This window comes from Sceloporus occidentalis, unplaced genomic scaffold (assembly GCF_023333645.1).
Source record: "Sceloporus occidentalis isolate IW3139 unplaced genomic scaffold, rSceOcc1.0.p SCAF_5, whole genome shotgun sequence".
Lineage (NCBI taxonomy): Eukaryota > Metazoa > Chordata > Lepidosauria > Squamata > Phrynosomatidae > Sceloporus > Sceloporus occidentalis.
Genome location: NW_028316985.1, coordinates 175,934,747 through 175,948,624, shown reverse-complemented (window position 1 = coordinate 175,948,624; position 13,878 = coordinate 175,934,747). Strand labels below are relative to the sequence as shown.

The 13,878-nt window shown below is 43.9% G+C and overlaps 1 protein-coding gene across 5 annotated transcripts in view; it reads right to left on the bottom strand.

The window, feature by feature from the left end:
• Positions 1-12,583, bottom strand: part of LOC149313192 (transmembrane protein 150C) — a 45,275-nt gene extending 32,692 nt beyond the window's left edge. The window contains exons 1-3 of one of the 5 annotated variants that reach the window (XM_089526228.1): positions 12,103-12,583; positions 8,934-9,100; positions 2,865-2,928 (exon numbers count right to left, since the gene is read on the bottom strand). In XM_089526228.1, coding sequence (XP_089382354.1) covers positions 2,865-2,874 — 10 coding nt within the window. In that variant the 5' untranslated portion in view covers positions 2,875-2,928; positions 8,934-9,100; positions 12,103-12,583. Of the gene's footprint in view, positions 1-2,864; positions 2,929-8,006; positions 8,067-8,933; positions 9,101-10,870; positions 10,935-12,102 lie in introns of those variants that run through there. The other 4 variants (XM_089526231.1, XM_089526226.1, XM_089526229.1 and 1 more) reach the window with 4 other exon arrangements.
• Positions 12,584-13,878: the final 1,295 nt, after the last annotated feature.

Here is a 13,878-nt window from a genome sequence, read left to right as displayed (position 1 = left end):
TTGATTCCTTTCCAGAATTTAATCAGAGGAACCTAATGTGGGATTATCACTAGTCAATGTTAAATATGTTCCTCCAGGAAGGAGGCTTAGCTTGGACAAGTTACATTTTTAGAAGACAGCTTCCATAATCCCCCACCATGCCCATCATCCATACTTGCAAGTGGGAACTGTAACATTTTCCAGTCTTTGGAATAACACAAATGCCTTGCATAAACTGTCCTGACTTCTAGTTAGGAGACCTTTTTGGATTCTAATGGAAGAAGACAGAACATTCAGGGACCTAGATCCAAAGCAGACAGAATTCTATGTGTATACTCAAGTCTTCCACTACACATTAGGCATATAATTACAAATTCTGGCTGACATGTAACAGGCTTCTCACATGACTGTACCACTTTTAAAACATACTTCTTTGCAAGTATCCCAGCCAAATCAGCAAAATTAAACATCAGAATTGGGGGATTATCCCTGTTCATGCAGTCCTCTTGTTGTATGCCTTGTTTACAGGATGATCCATTGATTTTTGCATATATTTCTAGACCACACCACAGCCACCTGACCACATAACCATGACAACAGACAACCTTTCCAATTTGCTTTCTAAAGGACACAGGGCTATTGTTAGAGTCTCTTTTTTATTTGACAGCCTGCACAGGTTAATGCATATGTAGGATTCATGTAATGTTAGTGCCTCTTTAGTCTTCCATTTTTTGAAATATTTCTCCATTATTGGATTGTGCCCAGTTTGCAAAGAAGGGAATTGACAGACTAAAATCTTTCTAGACGCATCACTCCAATTTTGGATGTATTTTTTTTTTGAAATTACAATTTGCAGAATTTCCCAGGCAGCATGGCCACTGGTCATGCTGGTTAGTGAAGCCTGGAAATTGTAGTTTTCCAAGTTCCAGCTGATTACTCAGGTACTGAAGGAAATGTACTCTGCATCTCCTTAGAGAAATATTCATCTATTCTTTCCCCCCCCCCCCCCCCCCATATGTGCTAAGAAATCTGTTCAGGGACAGAGTACATGGTTGAACCTCAGCATAAATTAAACTTTATTATGTTTAACCCTCAATAAACTATGTGTTTATTTCAGCTGTGAAGTAGTTCATATATCACAGCCTTTGCACTTAAATGGATGGTGCAATCACTTGAAAAGTTGTGCTCTGCACATCTCCAAATTAGTGATTCTAAATTGGGGGACCTGGTTCAAATAGGTACATTTGGTGACTCGTGGCACCAAAAAAAGAGAGAAGAATGAATGAATGAATGAATAAAGCAAAAGTTTTCAGAAGCTCCATTAATAATCCATGTACAAACAAACCTTTCCTTAGTGAATTTCTCCTTCTCTTCATTAATTAAAAACAAAAAAATGGTAAATTTACTATATTGTTGCTTAAACCTATCACAGAATGTTAGAATCCCATCCCTGCAGGAAGACCTCCAATGACACAAGAAATGGAGAGAAGGAAATTATAGCAGAGATAGAAAACTTTCCTGCAATGCAGGTTCTGCATCAGGCACATTAACCTTCCCCATCTGTTACTGAAATAAGCTATTCAAAGTAGGAGAAGCCACTGCATGAAACTAAGGGGTGAAACAAGCCGCCCCTGAGAAAGCCATATCGGGGCCATAGCAACCGCATGCTGTGGCCCCAATCTGCCTTTCTGAGCCAGCAAAAAATCAGCTTTTCCTGATCTACCATGGCTATACAGCACTCGTGCAGCATGTAAACACCACGCTGTCAGAGCACCCAGAAGCTGGGCAGCCAGGTAGCTTCCAGGCACCCTGTGAATATGCAACATCTAAACACCAGGCCCCGAAGCCACCGGGAAGCTGGTATTTACAGACAGTATGTTTTGTCTCATGCCCTGCTTTTCAGCATGAGCAGTTGTTGCACTGTAATTTACTCCTGAGTAGGCATAAAGAAAACTTGAGTTTTGCTTTGTATGTTTTGGGGAAAATGTTGAAATCTGTTAGAAGCCTAGCTGACCCCACTCATCCCTATCCCAAAGCCTTAGCCCCACTACCTGCTGGAATAGAGTTCCACAAATTCTTTTCAGATTAGAATTCAGCCCATGGGTGAAAAAAAATTCCCCACGATACCTGAGCATCACTTACAGTGGGGTGAGCAAAGTGTGGCTCATGGGCAGCATATGCCCCTTTGGAAACCATGAGTGTGGTCCCAGAAGTCCTAGATATTTTGAGATCAATTTTCAGGTGATGTTTTGTCCAAAAACCACCCAAAAGCTGCCAAAACTGCCTGAAAATGTGGTGATTTGCTTCCCCTTGACATGGTCGTCACATCTCTATTTTATTCAGGTTGCAGAATTTACTTACTGTGAAATCTTTTGCATAGAAACTGAGAGTAAAATGATGCATGCAGAGCATAAAGAATTGAAGACTTCTACCCAATGCAGCTAAAATTAATCATAACTCAATCTCATAGAAAGCGAAGAGACACGTGACTGTTGTGACTAAACTTTTCCATTGATTTAAATGGAATTTATGGCTAAATTGGGTTGAAACACATACAGCAGCACTGTGGAGGTCTCAGATGAATTGAAATAGAAGGCCCATGCATCAAGGATATGGGTCTCATTTGTTGTTGTTAATTGCTCTTGAGCTGATCTCAACCTATGGTACATGAGTTTTTCCCAACATGGTGCCTTCTAATTGTGTTGGGCTACAAAACCATCTCCTTCAGCATAGGAATGACAGGTAATGTAATCCAATGCAATGAAAGGGCATCAGGCTGGGGAAGACAGCCCTACAACAGTACTTAATGATATGGTTTCAGTACCTGTTTGGTTTGCATTGAGTATGAAGCATCAGGAATATCAAGGTTAAGGACCAACACTTACCTTGAAGCATCCAAGAACTGCTGCATATATGGTGCTTTATAGAAGGTCACACTTTGCTCCCAGCCTGCTTGACAGAGAACAGTATGTTGGTTACAGTTATCTCAGACAAGCTAAAATAAGCCAGTGTATAAGAGTTGAGAATTGGCTCACATGTGACAACGGTTGGGAAATCCTTGTGACAGAAATTTAGCCTTTCGTTCCTGTACAACCAGTAACAGAAGACACAACTGCCAAGGCAGGGGTGGATCAAGTGCAGCCCTCAAGCTGTTTTTGGGTGGTAATTCCTAGCATTCCTTACCACCAACTATGCTGGCTAGGACCGCTGGTTGTTGTAGTCCAATAAAACCTGGAAGGCTGCACAATTCCCATCCCTGGGCTAAGAGAACCATGCTGTGCCTACTGGTCCTTGTTCTCATTTGATCCAATTTCTAATTGTATAAAAACAGACACAAAAGCACTGAGCCTTTACATATTGGAACTCTTTCTTGTTATATCCATTGGTAAAGTTTTGAAGCAAGAATCTCTAGGCCTTTGTTGTGCTTACAATACCTTCGATCTGAGCCAATTAGCATCTTAAGATTGCAAAATACAAGAACCTACTATTTATAACAGATGAAAAAGTCTTAACATTTTCATTGGCCAGACAGCATGTTTTTTTGGAATGGCCTCAATATAGGAAGTGATCTTGTGGTGTTCAACTGCACTCATTAAAGTAATAGGTACAGAAGATAGATAAAGAAACATTATTTAGTAGAGGTAAACCAGTAATATATCACAAAATTTATTTCATGTGCTTCCATCAAAGAGAAAAGCTGTCGCATACTGGGAACAAAGAATAGGTGTGAGGAACAAGAATTCTGCACTCCATCAAATGTCCTCAGCATAATTGGCATGGACAAGATAAGGACATAATAAAAGCCAAGGACTTCTTGCCATATCTTAATGTGATGCCTTTGGCAGAACAGCCATATAGGAGTACTTCCCATACTCTGCCTATGTTAAACTGCAATCATCACATTCTTTTCATTTATTCCTGCCTCCACTTTCCTCCCTTTCTTCTCTTGTCTCCTTTACATTATTGTTAGTACCATAATCCTTCCCTCATTCTTTGTAAAGTACCACACATATAGACACATTCCAGTGCACCCATCCCCATCCTGTTTCCCTCATGTTATTTTGAAGTACAACTCCCATCAGCCCCAGCAAGCATAGTCATACTGCTGTACTGTATGTTACTTTAGGACAGGGGTGGGAATCTTGAGCTCTTCCAGACAGTGGTGTCACGGGGAAGATGCAGGGGGTGCGAACTGTCAGAGTATAGAGCACGCTGGACAGAAAATGTCAGAGATGTGGCAATAGCCAGAAGAGGGATGACACCTAGTGGGGCCTTTCTCGCCATTCAGTGCAGGAGGGGCAAATGCACCCCCTCCTGGGTGCTCCATTGTCAGGCTATCTCCCTTTGGGATGGAGCCAGGGGACAGAGCAGCAGGGGGGCAAATGTAACACCTAAGTGATGCCCTCCGCACATGGTGACACCCTAGCTAGTAATGCCACTGCTTCCAGAAGTTGTGGGACTGAAGCTCCCAGCATTTCCCACCACTGCCTATACAATACCAGATAGGGCTGTGGGGACTTACAACCCACTCAAAATCTGGAGGGCTCATGAATCTCCCCTTGCCCCCATATAGAAGTCTCATTAGCTTAAAGACTTTGAGAATCTCCAAGGCCTTCAGGAGAATTTTCTTAGGCTACTTTGAGTCTCCTGGGGTGGTGCATTCTTGCATCTCCAGAAAATGCCTGATCATGCCATGCAGATAAGAACATATATCATTCTCTTGAGCTATGTTATTCAAAACAGTGCTCCATGGACCAGGGGTGTAGCTGGGAAACAAAAAGAGGGCATTGTCCCTGCATATAAGAACTCTTCTCTCATAACAGTTCCCTTCACTCCCCAAATTTCTGGCATTGCAGAGACCAAGACAGTGACCATTGTTCACATCTAGAACTTGTTTATTATTTAATGTGTTCACATTTTCTTGGTAACGTTGCCCTTTTTCTTTTATGCTTAAACATTCAACAACTAATGCTATCATCATTTTTCTCCTGTATGTTTTTTAACATCTTTGCCTGATGAAGAAGCCAGTGAAGTGTTGAAAGCTTGCTTAAGGTGTTTTATATTTTGGAGCTGGGCTAATAAAGGTATTGCAGCCTGTGGATTTTGTATTTTCTTGTATTTTTGTCACACAGCAACACAGCTTCCCTTGCCTATGTTTTTCTTAGATTTCAATATACCAAATTTAGCCACAACAGGAAAATTCTAAACAAGAGGGAACCAAAGAACTGGGACTTGATTCTTTGAGGCTTTCTGTCTCCAACAAAAGTAAAATGCATTAATTGGACTACAATCTGTGACTATAATTTGGCCTATATTCGTGTGGGTGAATGGGTGGCACGTGTGCCATCCTTGGCATGCGAAGCTGTGTTGCTGGGCACATGGCAGCCACAAGGAGGAGGGGTGGGAAGGCTTGCATGGCCAGCCCGACTCCTTGCTGCAGCACAGTTCTCCCACAGAAAACCGAGGCAAGACAAGGAGGGACAGTGTGTAGCCGTTCTGGGTGGAAGCTGAGAGAATGTGGGATTTGGGGAGCAGGGTACCTTTAAGAGTTGTTTCTGGCACCCTATCACAGGTTTTTCTTGGCAAGTTTCTTCAGAGGGGGTTTGCCATTGCATTCTCCTGAGGCTGAGAAAGTGTGACTTGCCCAAAGTCACCCAGTGGGTTTCATACAGCTGAGAGGGAATTGAACCCCAGATTCCAAAGTCATAGTCCAACACTCAAACCACTACACCACACTGGCTGTTGGCCATATAGCAAAGTGCAGTAATGTTCAAAATCCAAAATATTCAGCTACTGTGTTAGGGCTTCATCCACACTGCAGAAAAAATCCAGTCTGGTACTGCTTTAACTGCCAGGGCTGAATGCTATGGGATTCTGGGATTTGTAGGTTGGTAAGATATTTAGTGAGAGAGCTCTGGTGCCACAATAAATTACAATTTCCAGGATTCCTTAGCACTGAACCAGGGCAATTAAAGTGGGCTCATTTCTGCAGGGTGTTTTGGAACAATGACTTCAGCCATGGTCCCACCCCCGGAAATTCTGCCCCCTTGAAGTTCTGCCCTAGCACCCGATGACACCCAGTGCAGGAATGCCACTGAGTCTGGGCACTCAGTCTCTAAAATGTTTGCCACCACAGGCCTATACAGAGAGTGATGTAGTGGTTTGATCACTGAACCTCTGGAGACCAGGGTTCAAATCCCTGCTCAGCCATGGAAATCCAGTGGATGACCTTAGGCAAGTCACAATCTCTCAACCTCAAAGGAAGGCAATGACAAACCACCTCTGAACAAATTTTGCCAAGAAAATCAGGTAACAGGTTCACGTTAAGATCACCATAAGTCAGAAATGACTTGAAGGCACACAAGAACAACAAGAACAGCCTATACAGCATCTAAAAGCTTTTCCAGACATGACAATACAATAGTAAACCTCCACTGATGAAACTTCAGAACTTCAATGTTCTCTGTCTAAGAAAAGAGCAGTTCACTTGGCACAGGACAGTGACAGCTGGATCTCAAGAAAAGTTATTTTTATGTTGCTAATAGAATGGAAATTTTATTATCTGTCTTTTATGGCTCTTTGTCCCTAGACCTCACATGGCTAATAAGGCTAATGCAAGCTTTAGTCTGCACTGAAATCCCTCAACACCATCTGAACTGACATCTCAGACAGAACGTAGGTCTGTGACTCGAACAACACCACCATTCCCCCCCCCCCCCCGCGTATGATTTTTAACATCTTTGCCTGATAAAGAAGCCAGTGAAGCTTCAAAAGCTTGCATAATGTATTTAATGCTAAGCAGCTGGCCCAAGAATGTTGTATTTTACTGCATGGCTACTACAAGTATGGTGTTTTTTTTACATTATTGGTGTAATCGTTTTAGTGTTGGATTATGATCCTGGACAACAGGGTTTAAATCCCTGCTTGGCCATGGAAACCCATTTGATGATCTTGGGCAAGTCACATTCAAGGATGGCAATGGCAAACATCCTCTGAAAAAGCTTGCTAAGAAAACCCCGTGATAGGGTTGCCATAAGTCAGAAACTACTTGAAGACACGCACTACCACCACCATTATTAGCTTTCATCTAGTTGCTTAGTTCCAACTAGATTAATTAACTCAATGGGATTTATTTATGTGCTGACTCACCATTCAGCAATTGTTTCAGTGGATCTCCCCAGGTTGGGACTAACTGACAAAATTCCAGCCATTAGTAGTAGAAATTCAGTATCCTTTATCTGAAATTCCAAAATCCTCCAAAATCCAAAATTGTCCACATAGGTGGCTGAGATAGTGAAACTTTGCTTTATGATGGTTCAATGTACACAAACTTTGTTTCATGCACCAAATTATTTAAAATATTGTGCATAAAATTAACTTCAAGCTATGTGTATAAGGTGTATATGAAACATAAATTAATTTCCTGCTTAGATTTTTGTCCCATCTCATTATGTATGTGCAAATATTCCAAAATCCAAAAAACTCTGAAATCCCAAACACTTCTGGTCCCAGACATTTCAGATAAGTGAGACTCAACCTGTAGCCGTATTTATATGTCACCTTTTCCCAAGTTCAGGACACAAGGTGATTTACAACAGATTAAAAAATCATAGCTAAACAGCTAAATGCATACAGTCGGCCCTCTTTATCCACAGATTGAGCCATCAATGGCATGAAAATATTTAAAAAAATAAAGTCCAAAAACAAACCTTTATTTTGCCATTTCATATAAGGAACACTATTTTACTATGTTACTGTAATTAATGGGACTTGAGCATCCACAGATTTTGGTATCCCTGGGAGTCCTCAAAGCAAACCCCAGTGGATATGAACCCCACTGTATTTTTAATAGCTCAACTGACATTTTGAATGCAATCCTAGCTATTTGGGCACTGGAGGAAATTTTAATGGGGGGAGAGGGCAGAATTCTTATTGGAAAGGCAACAAATCTTATCAATCTAATCTTATTTTTTTTAAATCAGGTCACTAGTTTAGTAGATGGTGAGAATGCTGTGGAAGTTATTTACCTGGATTGTGACATAGCATTTGATAAAGTCCTGCAAAAAATTTTGATTAGGAAGTTGATTAAACGGGGAATAGATGGGAACACTGTCAGACGGTCCACAATTTCTTGGAAAACCATGCTCAAAGAGTCGTCATCAATGGCTGCTTCAAACCAGAAGGAGTGGAGTCCTCAGGATTCTGTCTTAGGGTTGTTACTTTTCATTTTTATCAGTGACTTAGATGATGGGATGGAGGGAATTCTTGTCAAGTTTGCAAATGACACAGAACTCAAAAGAGGTGGCTAGCACATTGAAAGACAGGAAAACAATAGATACACTTGAAAATTGTGCACAGATTAATAAAATGAACTTCAGTAGAGACAAATGCAAAATTCTACATGTAAGCCACAAAAAACAAATGAAAGGTATAGGATGGAGGATACATAGATTAAAAGAAGTATGTGCAAAAAGGATCTTGAGATTATTGATCATATAAATTGACTATGAGCCAACAGGTGATGCTACAGTAAAGAAGAAAAATACTATTTTAGCCTGCATTAATAGAAGCACAGTTTCCAAGTTGAGGCACGTAATAGTCCCACTATATTCTGCACTGGTCAGGCCTTATCTGGAGTACTGCATTCAGTTTTGGGTGCCTCATTTTAAGAAGTCACACCACAGAAGTCATCCAGTTTGAGACCATTTTAACTTCCTTGGCTCAGTGCTAGGGAATCCTGGGAATTATAGTTCATTATGGCACCAGAGCTCTTTGACAGAGAAGGCTCAATGTCTCACAAAACTACAGTTCCCAGAATTCTCTAGCATTAAGCCAGGTCAGTTAAAGTGGTCTCAATGGATTATTTCTGCAGTGTGTTTTGGACCCTAGACAAGTTGGAGCAGATTTAGAGAATGGCAACAAGGACAGTAAGAGGTATGGAGGACAAAACATACGTGGATGGAGATGCTTCAGCTGGAGATCCTGCACTAACCAGAGTGTTGGACTCAACAGCCCATGAGGCCCCTTCCAATCCTATGTTTTCGTGCCCTCCAGCCTCACTTGAATAGCTATAGTCCTACCATAGACCACTGCTAGTCCTTGAAACACTGGCTGCCAGTCCCTGCCAGGAAAGAAAGAAATAACTGCAGTTAACAGGTAGAAAGATGGAACAGTACTAGACTCTGGCACAATGGAAAGAAAAAAATATTGTTGATCTCCTACATCAGACAGCTTGGAAAATAATGCTATAGAGGCCAGAGGCCAGAAAGGCATTTAGTACACCCTCTGCACACAGTCTCTCCATTCTGAAAGGCATCCTTTTTCCTTTCTTATTTATAATGCAAGTGACTGTCATTCACCCATGGGCAAAAGTTAACACTTGAATATGCAGATACTATTGTATTGTAAGGAAAGACAAACCTACTCTATACTCCTGGCAGAGGGCCCACAGACATCTTAAAGGAGACCGTGTGTGTGTGTGTGTGTGTGTGTGTGTGTGTGTGTGTGTGTGTCCTTTCTTTGCAATACAAGCCTGCCCTTTAACTAAACATACTTGTGTACATACACCAGCTGTCAGAGCCATGGGCATTTGGCTAGTATGAAATAATGATAGCCACATGGCTTTGTCTTGTCACCATCTTGCCCACCAAACACTTAAAAAACAACTGGACTGGGAAACATCGCATTATTCTCAGGATTATCAAAGTTCTCCTAATATAATTAGCCTGGAGAAGAGATGGTTAAGGGGTGATATGATAGCCCTGTTTAAGTATTTGCAAGAATGTCACATTGAGGCTGGAGCAAGCTTGTTTTCTGCTGCTCCAGAGACTAGAATACGGAACAATGGAAAAGAGCTACAGGAAAAGAGATTCCACTCAACATTAGGAGGAACCTCCTGAGGGTAAGGGTTGTTTGACAGTGGATCCCTGGGAGAGTGGTGGCGTCTCCTTCTTTGGAGGTTTTTAGGCAGAGGCTGGATGGCCATCTGTCCGGGATGCTTTGATTGAGAGCTCCTGCAAGGCAGAATGGGGTTGGACTGGGTGGCCCTTGTGGTCTCTTCCAACTCTATGCTTCTATAATCACAATGAGGCGCCTCCCCTCAAATTCCTTATTTCATAGAATCATAGGAGTTTATCACACTGGGGCTAATTTCAACATTAAAGAGAGGTTAAAGCACATTTAAAGCACCCCGTAAATAAAATGAAAATGGCAAGTAATTGCGCCAATGATTATCACATGTAATTGTACAAATAGTGATACTGGAAATGCATTGTCGCTGAAATCCCAAAATTAAAAAGATGCACGTTAGTGCTTCTTTGTGAGCACTTTAATGGTGGGTTTTGTGCGACGTTGTGAAAAAGTTTTGCGTAATTAAGCTATTTTTCCAGAATATTCACGGGATAAACTCTGGAGCTCCTTTGTGTGATAAACTGCATAGAGTTGGAAGAGACCACAAGGGCCGTCCATTTCAATCCCCTGCCATGCAGGAACTTACACTCAGAGCCCTCCCAAATTTAGAAGGAAGAGCACTGTCGATCTCTCTGGAAGGGTTTAGGGGCTGTGATCAAAGGGACCAGTCTATGGAGCTAAAACAAAGGGAGATGACTACAGGGAGGGAAAGCATGTGCGCACACAGATCTCCTAATGGTATTTTGGTAAAAGCTAGGAATCAGACTTGACAGCACAAAAATAATAACAACAACAAAGGAATCCTGGGTGGGGAGTGTCCCCAAGCAGGGACACCCCACCCACCCGCATTGAATATGGCTAAATGATGCTGTCTAAGCAGCATCCATTGCTGCACAGGGATAGGAATACTGGAGCAAAAGAGGAAGGCAGGAAAGGCAAGAGGAACTGGGAAGGGACCCCACCAGGACAAACCTATACGTACCCCAATGCAATGCAAAGTGACCCTACAGATGAAGCAGCAGTGGCTTCAAAGGTGTCGCCTGTAGGACCACAGCTTAAATCCACCTTCAGTCCACACACTCTTGCTAGTTTATGGCTTGCATCTGTTAAAAGGGCTGGGTGTTTATTTTCCAGGAGAGGAGAAGGGTGGCAGGGGAGGAGGGCTCTTCAAGAGACCAGGAAGGAGGAAGAGTCCTAGGGATTTTCCAAGATAAGGCCTCCCTGGAGGCAGGACACAATGTACACACACACACATATATATATGGTTATGTGTGTGTGTATGTCTGTATATGTATGTCTGTATATATATGTGTGTGTTTGTATGTGTATATATGTACTGTATGTGTATGGATGTGTATGTGTGAATGAGTGTGTGAATATATGTGTGTATGGATATATGTATATATGTGCATGTGTGTGTGTGTGTATACACATGCACACACATATATATGGGTATATGTGTGTGTATATATATATGTGTGTGTGTGTGTACTGTATATATGTGTGTATGTGTGTGTATATATACATATGTGTGTGCATGGATATATGTATATATATGTGTGTGTGTGTGTGTGTGTGTATATATATATATGTGTGTGTGTATATATATATAGATGTGTACCATATATGTGTGTGTATGTGTGTATATATACATATATGTGTGTGTATGTATACACACACATATATATGGGTATGTGTGTGTGAATATATATGTGTGTGTATGTGTGTGTGTGTGTGTGCATACTCACACTCATACACACTCACACTCATACACACACACACATTCAGACATACACAGACCCATATCTATAGCTATACATATGCTCCCCCCTCTCTCTAGCCAACCCCAGCCCAGCCCCATCCTCTAGTAACCCCCCCCCCGTGGCCCCTCTGCAGGGGAGGGGAGGGGAGGGGAGGGGAAGGGGCCTGAGCAGCCAAGCAGGAGAGGGGCTTGTTGTTATTTCTTAAGGAGGGGATCAGCCAAATCCAAGGGACCCTGGAAGGAAGGCCTGGGGAAGAGGGCGATGGAGCCCCAGCGCTGCCCCCAAGGGAGGTGGCTGCTGCTGCTTGCCCTCCATCCTTCCCTGCCTGCCTGCCTGCCTGCCTCCCTCGCAGGGTCCCTCTGCCTCGTCCGGGGGAGAAGGGCTGCAGAGGCGCAGCAGGAGGGACAGCCACCCAGCCATCCACCCCAAAAGCCACCGCAAAGCTACCCACCTTCCTAGCCAGCCCCCGGTGGCTGGTCGGGATGGAGAGAGGCCAGCGAGGTCTGCTCCCTGGGTCGCTGCTGGAGCTCTTGCACCCGAAGCCCCAGGAGGAGCAGGAGGAGGACCTGGTGGGGCGATGAAGAGGAGGAATTGGTTAAGGAGGAGGAGGAGGAGGAATGGGAGAAAGGAGCAGGAGGGGTGGAGATAGAGGAGGAGGAAGGGAAGGAAGTGGAGTTGGAGGGGAGGAGGAGGAGGTGGGAAGGAGGGGAGGGGGAGAGGAGGAGGAAAAAAGAGAAGGTGGAGATGGAGGAAGAGGTGGGAAGGAGGGGGAGGTAGGGCGATGGAGATGGAGAAGAGGTGGAGGAGGTCGAGGGGGCTGTGGTAGTGGAGGAAGAAGAGATGGAGGTGGCAGTAGAGGAGGTGGAGGTAGGGTAGTATAGATGGAGAGGAGGTGGAGGTGGTAGTGGGGGTGGAGAAGGTGGGTGGTGGAGGAGCCGGTGGAGGTGGAGGTGGGGTGGTGGAAGAGGGAGAGAGTTGAGGTGGAGAGGAGGAAGAGGAGGAGAAGGTGGGAGGATGGAGGAGGAGGAAGAGGTGGAAAGGAGGAGGTGGTAGGGCGATGAGGATGGTGGTGGTGGAGGAGGGTAGGTAGGGTGGTGGAGGTGGAGAAGAGGTAGTGGTGGTAGTGGTGGTGGTGGAGGAGGGTGAGGTAGAGCGGTGGAGATGGAGAAGAGGTGGTTGTGAAGAGGAGGTAGAGGTGGTAGTGGAGGGGGTGAAGGTAGAGTGATGGAGATGGAGAAGCAGTGGAGAGGAGGTGGGATGGTGGAGGTAGTGTGGGTGGTGAGGGAGGTGGTGGAAGAAAGAGAGAGGAGGAAGAAGAGGAGAAGATGGAGGGGGAGGAAGAGATGGAAATGAGAGAGAGGTAGGGCAATAAAGATGGAGAGAAAGTAGATGGGGCTGTGATAGTGGAGGAGGTGGAGATGAGGGATGGAGATAGAGAAGAGGTGCAGAGGAGGTGGAGGTGGTATTGGAGGAGGTGGAGAAGAGGAGGTCAGATGGGGAGGTGGTGGAGGTGGGGTGGTGGAAGAGAGAGAGAGAGGAGGTGGAGGTGGAGATGGAGAGGAGGAAAAGGAGGAGATGGCTTTGGGTCTCCTCCTGAGCCAGAGGTGGGCTTGGTGCTTTCCTTTTGCTGCTCTGCAGACCCAAAAGGAGCCTCTCTGCTGCTTCTTATGGGCTTCCTTCTTCTCCTTTCTGAGCTGGAGGGGGAAAAGTGGAAAACACCCACCCTCGAAAGGGTTTGGGTGGATCCTGAGAGGAAGAGGTGGCTAGGTGGGGACATCCCTACCATCATGGTTCTAGTAACGTCCAAACAATGATGCCTTTATCGGGCCAACCAAAGGCACAATTACCTGTTGCAAGCTTTCGAAGCCCCAATAACGGGATCATGGTTTGGCTGTTATTGGATTTGCTATATGGCCATCACAGCTACTCCTAGATGATCACTGCTCTAGAAGAGAGAAAGAGAAGGAGATGGAGAATCCTTCTCCCCATCCGTCTCATGGCTAGAAAAATAAAGGGGTCCCCTTAACAGTAATAGCATGTACATTTCTATACCACTTAATAGTGAACTCAGCACTCTTTAAGGAGTTTATCACACTGGGGCTAATTTGCTCAAATAAAGTGATATTGGAAATGCATTGTCACTGAAATCCTGAAAGTAAAAAAGATGTGTGTTAACCCTTTTTTGTGACCACTTTAATGGTAGATTTTGTGCAACATCGTGCGAAAT